Source organism: Thermobia domestica, chromosome 8 (assembly GCF_964235325.1).
Source record: "Thermobia domestica chromosome 8, izTheDome1.hap1.1, whole genome shotgun sequence".
Classification (NCBI taxonomy): Eukaryota; Metazoa; Arthropoda; class Insecta; order Zygentoma; family Lepismatidae; genus Thermobia; species Thermobia domestica.
This window is the reverse complement of record NC_137461.1, coordinates 45709963-45729448: the sequence shown is the minus strand read 5'-3', so window position 1 is coordinate 45729448 and position 19486 is coordinate 45709963. Positions and strand designations below refer to the sequence as shown.

Below are 19486 nucleotides of genomic sequence, written 5' to 3'. Positions count from 1 at the left end.
TACGATATTTCTATTGTGTGTTGTGTGAACTGCATAGAGAGAGACCATGCAGTAATCGATTTGGTTAGGGATTGAGCTGTTAAAACCTTTAAAACATTTAATTAAATCGAGAGGTGGTAGTAAGGAATGTGTACCGATTTCATTCTCATAGTAAGGGGCAAAAGATACTATCCCGCGGAAAACATGCATAATCTTATGTGACAGACAATACATATACCACCTTAAAGGATCAACTCATACAGTATACAATGATGCTATTTTATGAGATTTTTAATTTTAATTTCTTGAACAGGGATATAGGAATTTTCGTCAGAATTGGCAGCATATATGATTTTTTTAATGTATGTGTTCATCGGCAGCAACAAAATTCTTTATGAACGTAAAGTAGGCTAATGTATCTGAATAAGAGTTAAATCAGTGCTATTCAGTGCCAAATTTTGGAGTTCGGCACTTCTACGCACTTTTGCAGTCGGCGACTCAATAATGACGTTTCTCCACCCGTCCATTTATAACTTCAAATAAAACTTAACTAAATTATGCTTAATTAGTGAATTAACAATTTATTACATTTAAATACTACTCACTATATGTTACAAGTACAACTACGTAACAGAAACCAACACGAAATTTTTTCTAAAATACCGTACTATTTTATTTTTAAATCTTGTGCCCTTCAAAAAATTTTGCATTCTAGGCACGGGCCTAGTTGGCCTAATGGGAAATCCGACACTGCTGTTATTGCCAAATTTTGTTGTTGGAAAGTGCATGTTAGTGTGGAAGTGACTTATGCAGTAACTTGTGAATTTCTGAAAACAAGTATCAAGAAATATAAATTTTACTCTGAAATTATTATCATTATTATTATTATTAATAATAATAATAATAATAATAATAATAATAATAATAATAATAATAATAATAATAATAATAATAATAATTAGTGTTGCCACGAGATGAGACTTCAAGCTGTCTCGTCTCATCTCGTGCAAAGCATGTCTCGTCTCGAAAAGATATGCCCGTCTCGTCTCGAAGGTTTCTGTCTCGTCTCGTCTCATCTCGTCTCGTTTTGTCTCGTAAAATATTATGGCATATCATACGAACGAAAGTAAAATGTAGCAGAGTGTACTATGCTTATCAAGATACAACAAAGTTATTACCCAGAACCAGAGATGGAGTGGGTCGGTGGGTCAGTGGGTCAAGTGGGTCGTTTTCTGAGTAGTCAGTGGGTCCTGAGTCAACAGCATGTGATCCACTGTGACCCACCACCCACCATGACCCACTGTGACCCACCACCCATCATGACCCACTGCGATCCACCACCCATCATGACCCACTGCGACCCACCGACTCAGTATGATCTACCGACCCACTCACTGCATTGCAGACAGTATCTTCTGAAGACTGGTAAATTTGTCTTCGTTTTAGTTTCAAGACCTTCACTTCCCTTTCTTTTCTATTTGTTTCTGTCTATTTACCTGAGATAAGTATATCTAACCAAGTGAAAAAAGAACTTCAGGCACTTTTTGATATTGATATGTTTAATTTTAATAGTAGCAATAGTAGCAATACTTATACTACTACTTAGCTTTCGAGACCTGTGAGTTTTTAGAGGAGCTAACTACTGGAAAAAATACATTTTTGAATCACTGTAATATATAAATTATTACATAAAAAATTGAATGTAACTATGTGTGTCTGATCATCACGGTCAAATTGCAAAGTCAAGTGAAATGACTTTTGGTATATAGTTAGGCATTAATCCAAACTGGGATGTTATATTGCTTTCATTATAATGCATAATATTCTAAGGAGGTAGTGAGGATTCAAATTTTTGCGAGGAAAAAATGAGTATCTCGCACGCCGTTAAACTTACGGACCTGAAATTCAGTGTATTAACTCTTTATTGAAAATAAACAGAATGTGTCCTTCATTTTTTAAAATTATCCTTTATGGGGGGGGACACTTTCTATATATGGAAAATTGGTAGTGAGTTGGTTTGTAGAAATGATCGAAAACGATCGATGTTATTTAAGAAAAATAATCAGAAACAAAAAATACAGTGCTTGGCTTCATATATCCATTGCTTGCTACTAAAATAATTGCTGAAGCTTATGTTTATTATATTGAGGGCTTACAGCACAGGGCAATCAACCCATAACATAAAAGGAGGTGGGCGGATAAGGGCCATTTTTCGCCCATCAGACAACGGAAAAATGAAGTGTCCGATTCCGACAAGTTTGCAATGTATTTTTATACTAGAAGATATGTTACATATGTAAAGATAATAGATACGTGATAAAGAAAATAGTAAGTCATAGAAATGAGTGCCCAAAAAGAGTTCGTATCAGCGTTTTGCGACCTTTTGGTACTGTTTGCTGTCTTTGATGGAGGCTTATAGGAAGAAGGAGTCGATGAACCAAAATAAATCTGACTCGTCATAATATAACGCTGTGTAACCTTTGATATGAGTACTAATTGATTTTGGTTCAGTGTGTCCTTCTACCTATTAGAGAACAAAATGTATTGCGCGAGAGTATAGAGCGATGACTACCGTTTATACGCTGTAATGTACGAGTTCAACTGGAGACTCAATCTCTGATGTTATTTACCGATTGTGATTGAAAATACATGCTCAGTATGTCAATAAAATATATAAAAAAATGTATTGTTTGCGCGGATGTGTGTGTAGGGCAGAAAAATAGAGACAGCATGTTATGGAGTATTGAGAAAGCGTGTCATTTCTAAAAGTGGTATGAGTAAAAGTGCGAGCAGGAAAACCAGTCGCAGAATGGCATGAAATTCTGCAATATATATATATATATATATATATATATATATATATATATATATATATATATATATATATATATATATAAGAATCATACAGACCACGCGATGAGAATTCATTGATACGTTATATTGCAATACTGAGGGAAAGATGAAAAACAACGACCAACAATAGCTACCAGATGCATCCGATCCAAGCTAATACATACCCATACCCACAAACACCCCCACCCCACCCCCATTATATATATATATATATATATATATATATATATATATATATATATATATATATATATATATATATATATAAAGCACTCCTATGCCTTAGTCTGTTGTTCAAAGAGATCGTTCGTCTACGAGTACTGCCGTCGACACTACCTGTAAGAGTCCTAAAAAAGAGTTAGCAATACCTCGTTGTCGCAACTCTAATAGCTGTTGTATAATATGTAAGCGTAAGAAATACTTAGTGGCTGTACCAAAAGCAGATCCAGCGCAGGCCTTTACAGAAACGGGAATCTATATTTCGTCGGGAAAACGCTGCTGTTAAACGCATCTTACGGAGTCCGTATTCCGTGAGGAGGCTCTGCAAGCTGTACGCCCTGTAAGTGAGAAGACAACAATGTCTGCAAAAGATATTGAAAGCCTGATAAACGATATCAGAAAGGTAGCACAGAAGAAAGGTATCGATTTCGACTCACCGGGACGACTTTCCGACTCCGATTATTATACTCTCATGGATATATCAAGGTCTGATTTTAACTGTATTTATGACCTAGTAAAGTCCAAAATGCGTTCCTCAACACAGAGATCCTCTCGTACTTGTTTGGCAGTGTTACTTGTAAAGCTTCGAACGGGTCTCTCGAATGGTGTTCTGTCCACATTATTCAATGTCAGAAAACGAAGAATATCATCTTCTGTGCACGCTGCAGAACTTTGATGCAGAACTTTGTTCCACTATATCTTGGAACGGAACACATCACCAGAACACAGGTTATTGAAAACCATACGAGGCCTTTAGCACGACGATTATTCATTCCCGACGACGGCAATGATACTGTAATACCTGTTGCTGATGGCACGTACATTTATATCCAGAAGAGTTCCCACTATTTCTTTCAGCGACGATCATTCTCGTTATACAAAGGAAGACCTTTGGTGAAGCCTATGATGTTGGTCACGATGACAGGTTACATTTTGGATGTCTTTGGACCTTACTTCGCGGATTCAAAGAACAATGACGCTAACATACTCACTCATATCTTTTAAAAAAAGATGCACACAATATCAGAGAGTGGCTCCAGCCAAAGGATGTTCTGATTGTTGATAGAGGCTTCCGTGATTGTTTGGCACTTCTGAAAGAAATGGGTCTCGTACCTGAAATGCGTAGATTACTCAATAAGCAGCCACAGTTTACAACAGCGGATGCTAACGAGCCGCTTCTTGTGACGAAAGTTCGATGGGTTGTCGAAGCCGTTAATGGACAGTTGAAAAGCTGGCGCACATTTGATAAAGTGGTACCCAATACGCAGATACCTTATATTGGTGACTATGTGCGAATTATATGTGCTCTTCTCAATGCTTTCTATCCTACAAGGATTCACAACACCAAAGATGATGAAATAATCACTCAGTGGATGCTGGCTTTAGTTAAAAAACCTAATTACTTAAAACAGATGGTCGACCAACAAGGCTGGGCGCGAAAAAAGGCAATTTGGGCTAAGTTAACCGAGACAAATCTTCAAGATTTTCCACGGCTAACTTGGGATGAGGTACGGCAATCAACTCTTGCCATATATCAACTTAAACAAAGCCAATCTTACACTCACGAGCACTTAAGTGACGAAGGTATGTACTCTCTGTACATACATCATGACGGTGCTTCTGTTCTCCGAGTTCAGTTACGATCACGTCACATAAGATCCAAAACCTGTAATATTTGGATCAAAACAGAGCAAAGCAACATCGCACACATACAGTGGTACTGTCAATGTAAAGTAGGCGCACGGGTCGTCGGATGTTGCTTCCGTACTATGGTTTCTGGCTTACTGGCGCCACAATTCCACCGCAGTTAAGAAACCAAGTCTAGAATCATCTACTCATACACTACAAGATGCCGCCGCTGCAGGATGGTCCAGTGGCGATTCGGATGACGACAGCAAGCATGATGCCTAATCTGCAAACTAGCTACAAGTGTCTCCAGCTGTCTGATTATTATCTATGCTTGATTATTTCCCATGTAATATATTGATCTCATAGTCGTAGTAGACTTCATTCTTCTTATTCTTGCTGTTAGTGTTCTATTTACTATTACTTTCTCGGATTCCAACTCATGACAGTAGTGTTTACGTTCTTTCATTAGCACACGACTTACGTCTTTGTTTATTTTTTTTACCTCTCACTTATAGCGCTTTCCGTCAAAATATATTTGTTTTCTTATTTTTATGAGGTATACTATTGAAAACCATGCATTTCACATCTTGGGCCTGATGGGCGAAAAATGGCCCTTATCAGCCCACCTCCTTTGTACTGTAAGGTTAATTACACGGTAATTTTAAGTTTATAATTATATGAAAAATTTTACACTTTTTTGCGTTTTACCTTGATCTGGAACTTTCAAATTTCATCCTTTTTTCCACTGAAAAGTATCGATAATTCAACAGGGAAATAATTATACTATGATAATTTAATTGAAATTTATCGTAATCTGGCAGATGGCAAATATCAGTGTGGTAATGGAAGGGGAAGAAGGAGGGAAATTCCCATTTAACCCTGAACACTTTCCAGAAACCTCGTTCCCTTTCGCTTTATAGACGGGGGTAGGGAACTTGGTAATGGCATCAAACCTTCATGTGTAATTACAAAAATTAAATTTATAAACAAAATAGGAAATCATCAGTTTATTAGGCTTTAATTGATAATTTATTCACAAGATTCCCTATCGAAAGTGTGGTAGATGAAGAAGTTTCTGTTCTCCATGAGTCGACATTGCCAACTGACATGGTCGATATGGAAAAGATGTTGTATGGTGATAGAGAGATGATACTTCTTGCTGAGTATTTCAAAACTGGCCAAGAAAAATCGTTATCAGACTTAACTCTAACAAGCAGATTGTCTATGAGGAGTTGCAGAAATCGGGTAGAAGTATTATCAATTTTCACGACAGATTGCGAACGAGGATTTCCCCTTATAAATACAGATGACTGATATTAGAAATAGACTAAGTGCGCAAACATTGTCTAACTTGTTGTTCATCAATGTTAATGGCCCACCACTAGACAAGCTCAAAGTAGACGAGCTAGTTATTTCTTGGCTGAAGGATGGACATCATTCCGCTGCGAATGATTTACCACGAAAAAGTTACCAGCAGGAAATAAACCCTATTTCAGATTTGTTTTAAGGTGGAAAATTACGAGTTATGGCAAATGTATACTTGTATTACTAACGGCTTATTTGTGTTATTCAACTTTGTACCTAATTTTTAGTAAGACTCTTCTTTGCTTTAGGTAAACTACTTTGAATAAATATTCATAATAATTCCAATTATGAATATTTGTAACTTAAATTTAATGTGGTGTTTTAGTGATTATACAAATTACAATTATGAGCATACTTTATGGAGATGCTCTCACATAGGGTACCCAAACACCTTTATACACTATGAAAAACTGATTTTTCAAGTCTTTTGTGAGAAAAATACTGTGAACTGAGAAACCATAACCTTTTCCATATTGTACAGAGGTATTTTCCTGCGAATAGAAGTTTCTTTTGGAATGCGTTCAGAAATTAACACTTGCAAGAATACTCTCTTAGTACAAGTATATTTTAGGCACACACAAATTTCCCCCCACCTCGAAGTGCCTCACTGACAAACACTTTACCATATTATATCGTAAAGGTGTCAGATCCACCGTTATTGTAACAGAGTGCTGCTTGAGCGATTGACTAGAAATTCAAACTCCGATTAGTAACAATTTCACAGCCTTTTTTTTTCAAGTGTAAACTCTTTAGTCAGTACAGAAGAGACTGTAGATGTGTTCAGAGTTGGTGATGGATTTTGGTGAGTCAGAGTAGGTCACAGTGGATAAGATTGGTTCATGGTGGGTGGTAGGTCACGGTGGGTGGTGGGTCGTGGGTCAAGTTTTCATTGACCCACGCCAACTCTGCCCAGAACACACAAGACAAGAAATGTCACTGTAGCTAAAAAAGTACACCGTGAAGCATTCACCTTTAATGTGTGTGGTAGTCGGTTCGATCTCGGTTAGTGCCATGTGAGCTTTGTGATGAAAAATAGAGTGTGTCTGTTTTGTAAGAGTTGCCTCGTATCCTACCACTTTCTTCATTCTACAGTAAAACCTCTACTAACGGACACCTCTATAAAGCGGACACCTCACTTAACATATTTTGTAATCCCCAAACACTATAATAGGAGAATAACATATTGGCAAACCTCTCTAAAGCGGACACTCTCTAGTACGGACACGGACAGTCTTTTCTGTCTTTAATAGGTACTATTTACCTCCGTATTACGGACACTTTCTCTAGAAACAAGTTGAAAAGTACTGTAAAATACATTTTTAGTAATTCATACATGTGTCACCAAGGAAGTATTTTGACAACATTTTGCTTCCTCAATTGTCTGCTCAGCAACCCAGACAAAGCTTCTCTGTTGAACAACACTCTCATGTCCTTTACTTGCATTCTATTCTCACCCAACCAGTTTTAGACATAAAAGTGATTGACAGTAGCCCCCTATTTGGGATGGCACATTATTCTGTTGTCCCGCTGGAATCTGTAAGCAAAAGTCAAGTTCGGTAGTTCTTGCCCGCGGGTACACATATTGTCTCAAAAAAAGACATTACTGGACTGCAATTAATCCACAAATTAAAGAACATACTGAAAAAGCAGTAAGTAATGATAAATGTAAAGTGCAGAGAACTATAACATCTTATTTCCATGTTGTGCCTCGAACACAGAGTATTGGATGGCGGAGGATAATGCAGGTAAAGTAACATTTTGGTAATAATCGTAAGTACATGATTCATGCAAAAATATTTTTTTTCTAATTGCATATTACAATGTTTACTAATTTGCGTAAGAAACTATTGAAACCTCTTTAAGGCGGACACCTTCTATAGCGGACAATTTTTGATTTTCCACGCCTGTTCGCTTTAGAGAGGTTTCACTGTACTAATTTTCCCATCGTCATCCATTCAGCGTGAGCCAAACTTGCCTAAACGTCTTAAAAATAAATTCAAAAAAGCTCACAAGGCAAGGACAAATAGTTTACAAGATAATATTTCCTGCTGTTAGTTGTCTGATTCTCCTCGACCCTAACTTTTTTTTTTTTTTTTTTTTTTTTTTTTTACATTCTGAAACATTGAAGTTTATTTCACGAGTTTCAATACACGAATATACAGTAAATTACTCATAGGTACATCGAAGACGAAGACACTTGATTTCATATATTCCAGAAAGATATACCTAGGTATATACTTTGATATGGTATAATCCAGCCTTTAGGTTTTGCACCGTTAACCCAGACCAATCCAAAAACTAATTTCCAATTTAGCATGTTTAGATTTGTTGCAATTATTAAAAAAAATAGCTTGGAACAAAATAATTTTATTGAGTAATAAAAGTAGGATCAGTATTAACAGAGGAAAATCACATTCACGAAGAAATTAAATGTCGACTAAAAGCAGGGAATTCGTGTTACTACTCGGTTCAAAATCTCTTGTCGTCGCGAATTCTGTCGAGGAATCTGAAGCTTAAAATATACGAAACGATAATCATACCTGTTGTCCTGTATGGTTGCGAAACATGGTCGCTTACTCTGAGGGAAGAACATAGACTGAAAGTATTTGAGAACAAAATCCTGAGACCAATATTTGGACCCAAGAAGAACGGGAATGGGGAATGGCAGAAACTTCATAACGAGGAACTACATAATTTATACGGTTTATTCAACATTGTTAGGGTCATCAAGTCTATATGAGGCTTAGGTGGGCGGGTCATGTAGCTAGAATGGAAGAAAGTAGAAACGCTTTCAAAGTCTTGACTGGAAGACCAATCGAAAACGACCACTAGGAAGACCTAGACGTAGATGGGAGGACAATATTAAGATGGATCTCGCAGAGATAGGAATACAAAGTAGAAACTGGATGCAGTTAGCTAAGGATAGAAGTCAGTGGAGAGTTTTTGTGAATGCGGCATTGAACCTCCGGGTTCCATAGGCCATAGAGTTAGTTAGTTTTTAATAAAAGTATTTAATTGAAATTTTATAGATTAAGGAAATAAGCTCTATTTAAAATGCCATACTACTGGAAGCTGAACGACACATCGGAGGAAAGAATGCTTGGGGGACATTCTACACCCCCATTCTACAAATCTGTCCCCATACCCGCGGGGTCTGTGTCCCTATATGGTGTTCGCCCCGTTTGTGTAACATACTCATGACGGTACACCCAGATTAGCTAGTGGTGTAAAAAATGATTTTTGGGAGGCCGTTTTCGGTTAATTTTCTTGTATTGTCATGATCTATTCTTGATCGTGCAACATACACCTTCATACCAAGCCGAGCGGTCTGCGGCGATATACCATCGGCTCGAAGACCCCGGGTTGATCTCAGAAGGGTCATGTGTATGGATTTTAACAGCACTTGTCTTTTCGTATGTGTCAAGGGGCGAAATCGTGCGGGATAGAAGGATTTCAGTCTGAAAAATTTAGGGAGAATATGGTTTGGTATCCTATTTCTTTTTTGTTAATTATGTTCTTCAGTGTTCGAATTTTGCCTGTTCTCATGATATTTTCTGGTTTCAAAGGAGTTCCATGAATATTATACAAAATGTTCTTTCCAGTTATCAAGTTCGAAAGGTTTTATGTGTCTGTAGGAAACCGTTTCTGAAGATAATTCAGATTCTAATTAATATTATTCACTAGGAAAGGGAAGTATTTCCCTCCTCTCAACATGGAAGCAGAGGGCAATTTCGCACTCTGGTCATATCCAGCATTTCCGAGGAAGAAAACAAAGACTCCCTGTAAAACCTCTTCACCTTTAGTGTTATCGTTAGTATCATCAATTTACTGAATGCAAACAACAATTTGAATGGTTTGTCGACAATATCTTGGCTTTCTTTGTCCTTCGCCCGGCTTCCAAACGAAGAGCTGAATTTTACAACACGACTGCTGTATATTGTAGATGCCCCTAAGCTAGCGACTGGTAAAATGGTAAAAGTATGTGTATGTGTTTGTGTGTGTGCACGCGCGCGCGCCCGAGAGAGAGAGGGGGGGGAGAAAAATTTTTAGTTGCAATATGACGTGCTTCAATTGACGTTTTCGGTGCTTTCAGCAAAAAGAGTAAAGACCACTGTGAAGAGTGTACCCAGTTTTCAAATTGAATGGATAGTGGTGGTAGTTCGATTTCTTGAAATTGTAAAAATCTTCCCTGTCTTTGTTTTGTTTTCATCATTCCAGCCAGAAATGGAAAAAAATAGAGAATTTCTCAGTTTACAGCAAGGGGAATTTGGGACAAGACATAAAGGATATTTCTGGGAGGTCATGTATCACGATTGTTTCATTCAATAGACAGAGGACACTTTTCTATGAAAGCCTTTCAAAATCTTTTCTCACAAAGGGGATTTTCCTTCAATCTTGGCCTTTCCCGCCAGCGTTTGCATTTTTGAGACACGAGACGAGACGAGACATTTCACGAAACGTCTCGTCTCGTGTCTCGTCAAAAAGGGTTCCGTCTCGTCTCGTAGCAACACTAATAATAATAATAATAATAATAATAATAATAATAATAATAATAATAATAATAATAATAATAATAATAATAATAATAATGGATGGGAAAAGTAAATTACCAAATGAGAAACAGAGAATTTCTAAAACGTCCTACATAAAATAACTGGAAAATGAACTTTATGTAATTTTAATGCATTCAATATAACATTATGGCAAAAAGCATATGGAAAATACTAAATTTTGACAACAAAAATATTTGTTTTTATCAACATTTTGAAAAGTCTCTTTTACTTAAGAAAAATACTTATTCATCAACTGTTCGATAAATTTCAATAATCGGAATTTACGAATAATTCACTGAAATATTGAAAAAAGTAAGTGACATATAAGAGTTTTAATTTTCATATTTTATAAATAACTTTGAAATATTTGTAATTAGTAGGGCAAGCCACGTTGTGCTTTATTTTTTGCTTAATTATGCTTTATTGTTAATTTCAATCATTATTTAACATAAATCATGTATAATGTATAATATTTACTATACATTAAATATTCTAAATACCTTGATCTGTTTATTAATATTTTATGCAACCAGTTTCTTTCGTATTTAATGAACTTTCCACTTAATGTACTTGTAAAGAGATATGGTTTACTCGAGTCAGTTTTTTTATCACTTGTGTACGCCTTAGAGGTGCATATGTATAGAAAGGGAAAGTAAAAGATGCCATCAAAAGTGCTCAACATCAAGAGGTACACATGTGGAGTTCTTGTGCACTTTTTGTACATTTCGAATCATCATGCGTAACTGCGCAATTACACTTAGAATAAAACTATTGTTTATTCACTGTGGGTGGAAAGTTTTCTTCTTTTCCTTTTATTCTTTTCTCCACTTCAAAGGATTACACCGAAAAGTTTACAGAAATAAAAATAAGCCTGTTATGTTCTCAAAGGTTTTTGCACTGTAAATATTGGTTTTAAAAAAAATAATACAGTATGTTAAAGTTGCAATTAAACAGAATTTTCCAAGAATTGTTCTAATAGAATTATCCAAGAATTGTGCTATATATTTTAAATTACGCTTTATGCTTTATTTTCCAAAATTATGCTTTATTATGCTTTTAAAATTAGTTTCTTGTGGACCCTTAGACAACCACAACTATGTTGAAGGTACCAACCATATGTGTAAGTTGCTGTTACGCTTTTTATGCTTTTGGGTTGCTCTAGTAATTAGCATAGCACGTGGGAAATTTAAGAGCAAAATAGAAATCTCTGCGTTTCGAGATGGAATTTTATAAAGTTCAAGGTTGGCACCACTGACAGTATAAGTCATTTCCACTACAGGGCTACTATAAAGTAACATACACTATGAGCTGAAATCGAATGTAGGAACCTACACAGCAGAGGTTAGAACTCTGTCTCTGATCCTTTTACTCCAGGAAACTGTTTGTATTTTTTTTTGATACGTAACTCAGATTCCCTCTATCCCACTCTACTTTCTGAATTGAATCTTAGAATCTTAGACCAAATTAGTCCTCTGGATATTTGGTTATTTCTATTTAAGATAACAGTAATATTCTGTACTAATCAAATGAAGATTATGAAGCAAAATAAAATGTTAAATATATTTCATGCCTTAATTAAGACCTTTTTTCAGATATTGCTGAAGAAAACACTGTAAATTCTTTAGTTTTAACAAAGAAAATATCTAGAAAGAAATATGTAAAATATAAGAACTTGATCAGCTTATTTTTATAAACAGCTTTTCATACAAATTACGTTACAGTGCCATAGATAGGAACAACATTACCTGTATGAACCCAATTCCAAAAAGGAAAAGCACAGATGAACTAAATTTCGTCATATTGACTAGGTTAATCCGTAATTAGACCTATTGTTATTATTATTATGTTGTACAAGAATGTTTCTGAAAAATCTTTAACCTAACATAGTTCCCATACTTGAGGATGTAGTTGACTGAAACGAAAAATGATAACTAAACTGAGATTGATTATCGTTGCAGTTGGAAAGTTTTCAAAAGTGATTCGTTTCACCAAACAAACTGTGGAACTGTAACGTATATGGAGAAATGCAAGAGCAGGAAAGAACAACGTGAATCTTAAAAAGCGGAACTATTAACAGGTATCCAGACAGGATAAGAAAAAAAAATAAGGGGAAAAATCAGTGTGAGAATACATTAAACAACTTCTCAATGGAAATATCTATAAACTACCATTAAACGGATAAAGATTCCATTGTGAAACACTCATAAATGATTCTTGAAAAGTGAATCCTCTTTAGCTCACTTAACCGTTAGAAACGATCTTTCTGGTAGTGACATGTTATTGTTTTTAAATAAACGAAATGAGATTCCGATTCTATCTGCTCCAGTTCAAATGATGATTTTTTTATTATTATTATTTTTCTCAAACAGTTCCAAATGGGTCGAAAATACCTAAATGTTACAAACAAGACTGCCAAAATGCTTTGAAGACTGAAAGAAATTTAAAATAATGTTGTTCTAAATCGCTAATTACATTCAAAATTCTTTGCTGAATTATTCCTATAATCATGAACGGATTCTATCTTTTGTATCGTTCTTGAGCAGGTACGTGCAGTCACTTGTTAGTACATGCAAATAAGTTGAAAATATGGCTTTTAAATGTTAAGCTTGTAAAAGTCAACAAATTAAATGGCTCTTTTGTTGTTTGAATAGAAGGCTCGGAAGCATATTAATTCATTCAAATTCGATGCACAAAATGTTTGAGTATATGTGCTTATCACAATTAGAACAACACTCTAACGCATTTACCAATTGAAATTTTTATGGTTTAAAAGATGTCCATCTTTGAATTTACTTTCTAAATAAGTGACATCTTCACCACATTTTTCTGTTGTATTCAATTTCTTTGGCAATAACATAGGAAGGAAAACATTACATGAATGCTACATGCATATTTGTAGAAATGACATACACTTTTACTTTTGTGACGAATTCTGTGTATCGAAAAGTTCTGAATCAACTCAGTATTGATTAATACGTACTTAGGCTCACCTACTGTAAGACAGCATTTACAAATTAAAAGCAGTGTAGTTTCTATTTCGTTTTCTTATGATTCTGAAGGTTCAAAATTAATTGTTTAAAAGATGGAAACTTTTATAAAGTAAAAAAATGTTAGTTTAAAAGTTGCAACGGTGTAATGATTAATATAACTAAAGTAGCCTACTAGAGTGATGACCGAACGGTAGGTATGTTTCAGTGGCAACTGTAGAGTTCTGCAATAGGGAAGTTAAATCGGAAATGGTGGTAAAATGGCTTCGAATTTCTCCCGCATCGCAAAATCAACCTGACATTGAGGACTCCAGTGATAATTTACTTTGAAGACATTCTTTTAATTCTGATAATGTGTACAAATAATACAAGAAAATTTTACCACCCTATAATCATTTACAGGGTGTCCTCAAATTCTGACACCGGATTATTCTCCCAGAAACGATTCGGAGTATGAGATTTCTGCTAACCGGTAGAGCATCTAATGTCTAATGCAGGCTCACTGTTTGACATGCTTAAGATAAATATGTGACCTTCGGAGGCCGGGAGCAAGGATCAATTAAAGTATTTAAAATAGGAAGGTATGTCAAATTGGATGGTATTCGAAAGATCGTAAAAAACAACGGCTGGTAACGTTCATCTTACATTGATACACAAAAGGAGTCAAACATGGTGACAAGTAAAAATAACAAGTTCGATTTCTGTCATTACAATGATGTAAAGTCTGATACCGGGTCATTTTCTCAGAAATGTTTCGTAGTTGAAGTTTTTTGCTAACAAGTAGTGCATGTATAGTGCAGGCCCATTGCTTGACATGCTCGAAGTAAGCGGATGATCTCCGAGGGCCGGGAGGTAGGGGGCAACTCAAACAATTCAAAAGGAAATGTATGTGGATAAAACCACACGAAGTAGTCCAGAGGTGGTTGTTCGACCATATCGGAAGATTATAAAAATTTGAATGTGACGAATCTTGTCTATGAGAAGGTTAATAACGCTTTTCACGTTGTCATATGTACCAGTGTTTCTGAATGACGTCCATCTTTGTTGTGGGTGGAGTGCCATTTTTGCATTTGCAAGCGTTTACGAAAACTATAGTTGCTCAGGACTTACATATCAGACGAACACCAAACAAAAACGAATGTTTAGAGGAAAGACTGAGGTACACGGAGAACATATATTCTTGCTTCTAAATAAATATGCAGTGTTGCAAACAAATACATGAAATCACTAGAAAAAGTACAGAAAATTACACTTTTAAAAAAGGTGCTGTGCTTTGGAATGGCGTAAAGTGCGGAGTTCATAAGTTTTGAGCTGAATACTATTGCATGTAAAAAGTCTGCAGAAATATCTGCACCTATGATACTACTGGCACTGTAGATTTATGTGGGTTCGAAAGTTGAAGTTTGTGATTTTGATGTCATGTTTGGGGCGTAATATCTCAGGGGGGCAAAGTGCTGAAAATTACTGCTTAGGCCACAAAGTAATTCTGTACGTGAATAAACCATTGCAAAAAAATAATTAAAAAAAACATCATGACTGATATTACATGGAGGAAAAAGTGAGGACATGGTAAAATCGCGAAAAAAGCACGCGCGTGACGTAGCACGGAAAAATTGAAATGTTTTGCTATGTTTCATGCTAGATGTCAAAAATACGCATGGTTCAGCAATTAAGTCCACTTTTGTTTGTGTTCAGTTTTGCAAAAGCTTGCGAGTGGCCTTTGTTCCGTCTTTCTAGCTCCAAGATCATTGCCACTTCTATATGGTAAGGGGAAACGCACATCAGGGGGTTCTCATGTATACTATTACCTTTCTTTCTTCCATTCATAGCTCTATGCCATTGATCACTTCTCTTCTTCGCCAGGATATTCATCAAGATTATGAAGCTGAGATTAATGATTGTATCTCCCAGTGGACATCCTGCGGCGGACTTGCTCTACCTGATCATGATAAGATAAGTTTACAAGCTTTATGGGACGCTTCTCTTATAAACTCCAGATTTTCTTCTCTTCTTCAGTCCTCCACCAATCCTGAGGATAAGGCACGTCTTCTTGCTACTTCATCCCCTGAAGCAGGTGCTTGGGTACAGGCTATTCCATCTCCATCCCTAGGACTGCATTTTCCCGACGAAAGTTTTCGAATCGCTTGTGCGTAACGTTTGGGAGCAGATGTCTGCGAACAACACCGGTGCCTTGCTTGCGGAAGTTCAGTGGATAAGAAAGGTGTACATGGCCTATCTTGTCTTCACAGTGCTGGCAGATACTCTCGTCACTCCGATGTTAATGACCTCATCATGAGAGCCCTCATCTCCTCTGGAACGCCTTCAGTGAGAGAGTCAATGGGGTGTAGTCGTTTTGACGACAAGAGACCTGACGGAATGTCTTTGGTGTCATGGAAACGAGGGTGGGCTTTAATATGGGATTTCACTTGTGCCGATACTCTAGCCCCCTCTAATCTTCCTACTTCTTCCACAAAAGCTAGGATGGTCGCAACTCGCAGCTAATCTGAAAAGAGACGAAAATATAACAACATCTTGGACAAATACCACTTCGTCACCATCGCCATCGAAACTTGTGGCTCCTGGGGTCATGAAGGACTAAACTTTGTTAAAGAAGTTGGACGCCGAATAACTCTCAACACAGGCGACAATCGAGCTTCAGCCTTTCTTATACAAAGATTAAGTGTGGCTGTGCAAAGAGGGAACGTAGCAGCGATGCTAGAAACGCTTCCACCGGGAAAACATTGGAAGAAATCTTCCGTCTGTAACCACCCTCCTCTCACCAACTCACGCAATTTCTGCTAATTAATAATATATAAAATGTATTTTTGGAACCTAAAAAAATCTGTAAAATAAAAAAAATAAAACAATAAGTCTTAAACAAAAAAAAATTAAGATATCCTTTAAACATTGATTCTTGAGCAAACTATTTTAATGTTTCGACAATATAAAATGTAAGTCAGATAAAAGTTCTACGGTCACGTATGTTGCCTTGTTGTGAAAGTCAAAGGACCTGCAAATAAACAAAAGAATATATTTAGTTAACATATTAAGAAAGGAGAGTAACTAACTAACTCTATGGCCTATGGAACCCGCAGGTTCAACGTCGCGTTCACAAAAGCTCTCCACTGACTTCTGTCCTTAGCTAACTGCATCCACTTTCTACTTTGTATTCCAATCTCTGCGAGATCCATCATAATATTGTTCTCCCATCTGCGCCTAGCTCTTCCTAATGGTCGTTTTCCGATTGGTCTTCCATTCAAGACTTTGAAAGCGTTTCTACTTTCTTCCATTCTTGCTACATGACCTGCCTACCTAAGCCTCCTAGACTTGACGACCCTAACAATATTGGGTAAACCGTATAAATTATGTAGTTCCTCGTTATGAAATTTCCGCCATTCCCCATTCGCGTTCCTCTTGAGTCCGAATATTCGTCTCAGGATTTTGTTCTCAAATACTTTCAGTCTATGTTCTTCTCTCAGTGTAAGCGGCCATGTTTCGCATCTATATAGAACAACAGGCATGATTATCGATTTATATATTTTAAGCTTTAAATACCTCGACAGAATTTGCGACGACAAGAGATTTTGAACTAAATAATAACACGAATTCCCTACTTTCAGTCGATATTTAATTTCTTCGTCGATACGATTTTCCTCCGTTAATATTGATCCTATATATTTGAAACTATCCACTTTATCAAAAGTATTATTTAATATTTTAACGCATCTATAATTTGCTGTATTACGGTCCCGACGCACTTCCATGTATTTAGTTTTTTCTGCATTTATTTCTAAACCCATGTTCCTGCCAACGTTTAATAAGATATCTGCATTTTTTCTATTGTTCTCCTATCATCCCCTATTGAATATGCATCACCTGGTGAATACCGTTCAACTCTAGGCTCTTGTTGCTATCTTTGATTTTCTTTATAGCGTATTCCAGAACAAAGTTAAATAATAATGGCGACAACGCATCTCCTTGTTTCAGTCCATTTTCGACGTGAAAGTTCGTGGAAAAAATTTTCCTACCCGGACTTTACTTTGGGATTCATTTAAACATATCTTAAGTAACCTAATTAGCTTTCTCGGTATTTCAAGATCTGTAAGAAAGTTGTATAATGTTTCTCTCCTAACCGAGTCGTAAGCCTTTCTAAAACCAATAAATAGTTGATGTATCGGGCTACTGTATTCCCACTTCTTTTCGAGTATTTGGCGAATGGTAAATATTTGGTCGGTAGTTGATCGATTTCGTCTAAATCCGCACTGATAATCTTCAATAATTTCATCTGCGTATGGGGTCAATCTTTATAATAGAATATTTGAAAGGATTTTATATTACGTTGACGAAAGAGAAATGCCTCGATAATTATTACAGTCAGTTTTGTCACTTTTTTTTTTTTTTTGTGAATTGGATCAATGATTGATTCTTTCCATTCTTGTTTCAATTCTTCCTTGTTTCAGATAAGGAGAATGAGTTTGTGTATCTTGTTCCACAATTTTTCGCCTCCAGCTAAAATTAACTCAGCTGGAATTTCATCTACACCCGAAGATTTGTGTTTCCTTAATTTCTTTATAGCGGTTTCTACTTCTATTCGGTTGGGTTCTGGAATATACGGTTATGCGGTGTCTATCTCCTTTTCTCCACGCACACTAGTTTTTGGTTGCTTGTGAAGCAAATCGTCAAAGAAATCTTTCCATCTATTTAAGATGCTATCCGTATCAGTGAGAACTGTACCGTCAGATTTCTTTAATATATAAGCACGAGGTTGATAGCCTTTCTTAAATTCGATGATTCCCTTATACATGTCCCGGATGTTTTTATTTTTACTATTCTCTTCAAGTTGCTTAATTTTAGCTTTCAAAAAAATCAAGTTCCTTAATTTTAGCTTAATTTTAACTTTGTTCTAAAAGTTTTGGAAGTTTCCCGCCTGATATCTGCGAAATTTTGTGTAGTTATTTCATTCGGATTTTGTAGCCACCGTAATTTTGCCTGTTTTCTCTTCTCTGCTAGTTTAATGCATTCCTGGTCGAACCATGGTTTGTTCCTACGTATTTCCGCGTGTCGCAAGTTTCTTTTGATGAAAGTTTAATGCTATCTCTAATTTCAATCCAGGCATCCTCAACACTAGTGCACTCCGAATCTTCTAAAGCCGAGAATCTATTCGAAACTTCAATCTGGCATTCCTCTCTTACTTGGCTCTCTTCTAATTTCTTTAAATTGAATCTTTCCGTTTTTGGACAATGAATATTACCTTTATTCAACGATAATCTCTCTCGTATTATGGCTGCTGGCAGGTAGTGATAAGTGTCACAATCAGCCCCTCTAAACGACCGGACATCAATTATGCTAGATTGCCTTCTTCTATCTACTAAAACGTGATCAATTTGATTATGTGTTTTTCCGTCTGGTGATGTCTAAGTGTATTTATGAACGTCGTGACGTGGAAATTTTGTACTCTTCACGATTAGATTTTTGGATGTTGCAAAGTTCACGAGTCTAACACCGTTATCATTACTTTCCTTATGCAGACTTTCGTTCCCTATAATCGGTTTGAAAATATCCTCTCGTCCTATCTTCGCATTGAAATCCCCTAATAGAAATTTCATATGGTATCGCGGGAGTTGGTCAAATATCCGTTCTTTGTAAAAACTGTCTTTTATATCGTCATCCTTATCTTCAGTTGGGGCATGTACATTTAAAACAATAATATTACACCACCGTCTCTTAAGAGTCATAAAAGAAAGTCTATCCCTGTTCCTAACTGGTGATTTTTATTTCCTTCCCCGTAAAATAATGTAAAATTTCCGGAATTCACAGATCCATTTCCTTCCCACCTAACTTCCTGAACTCCTACTAGGTCCATCCTGTATTTCTCTAACTCACTCGTTACGAATTTTAACG

The 19486-nt window shown here is 36.3% G+C and overlaps 1 protein-coding gene across 1 annotated transcript in view; it reads right to left on the bottom strand.

Annotated features, from left to right (window-relative positions):
- The window catches only part of LOC145692859 (uncharacterized), a 41847-nt gene extending 29330 nt beyond the window's left edge, over window positions 1-12517 (bottom strand). The window contains exon 1 of the mRNA XM_081768383.1: window positions 12344-12517. Coding sequence (XP_081624509.1) covers window positions 12344-12397 — 54 coding nt within the window. The 5' untranslated portion in view covers window positions 12398-12517. The remainder of the gene's footprint in view (window positions 1-12343) is intronic.
- Between the last annotated feature and the right edge of the window lie 6969 nt (window positions 12518-19486).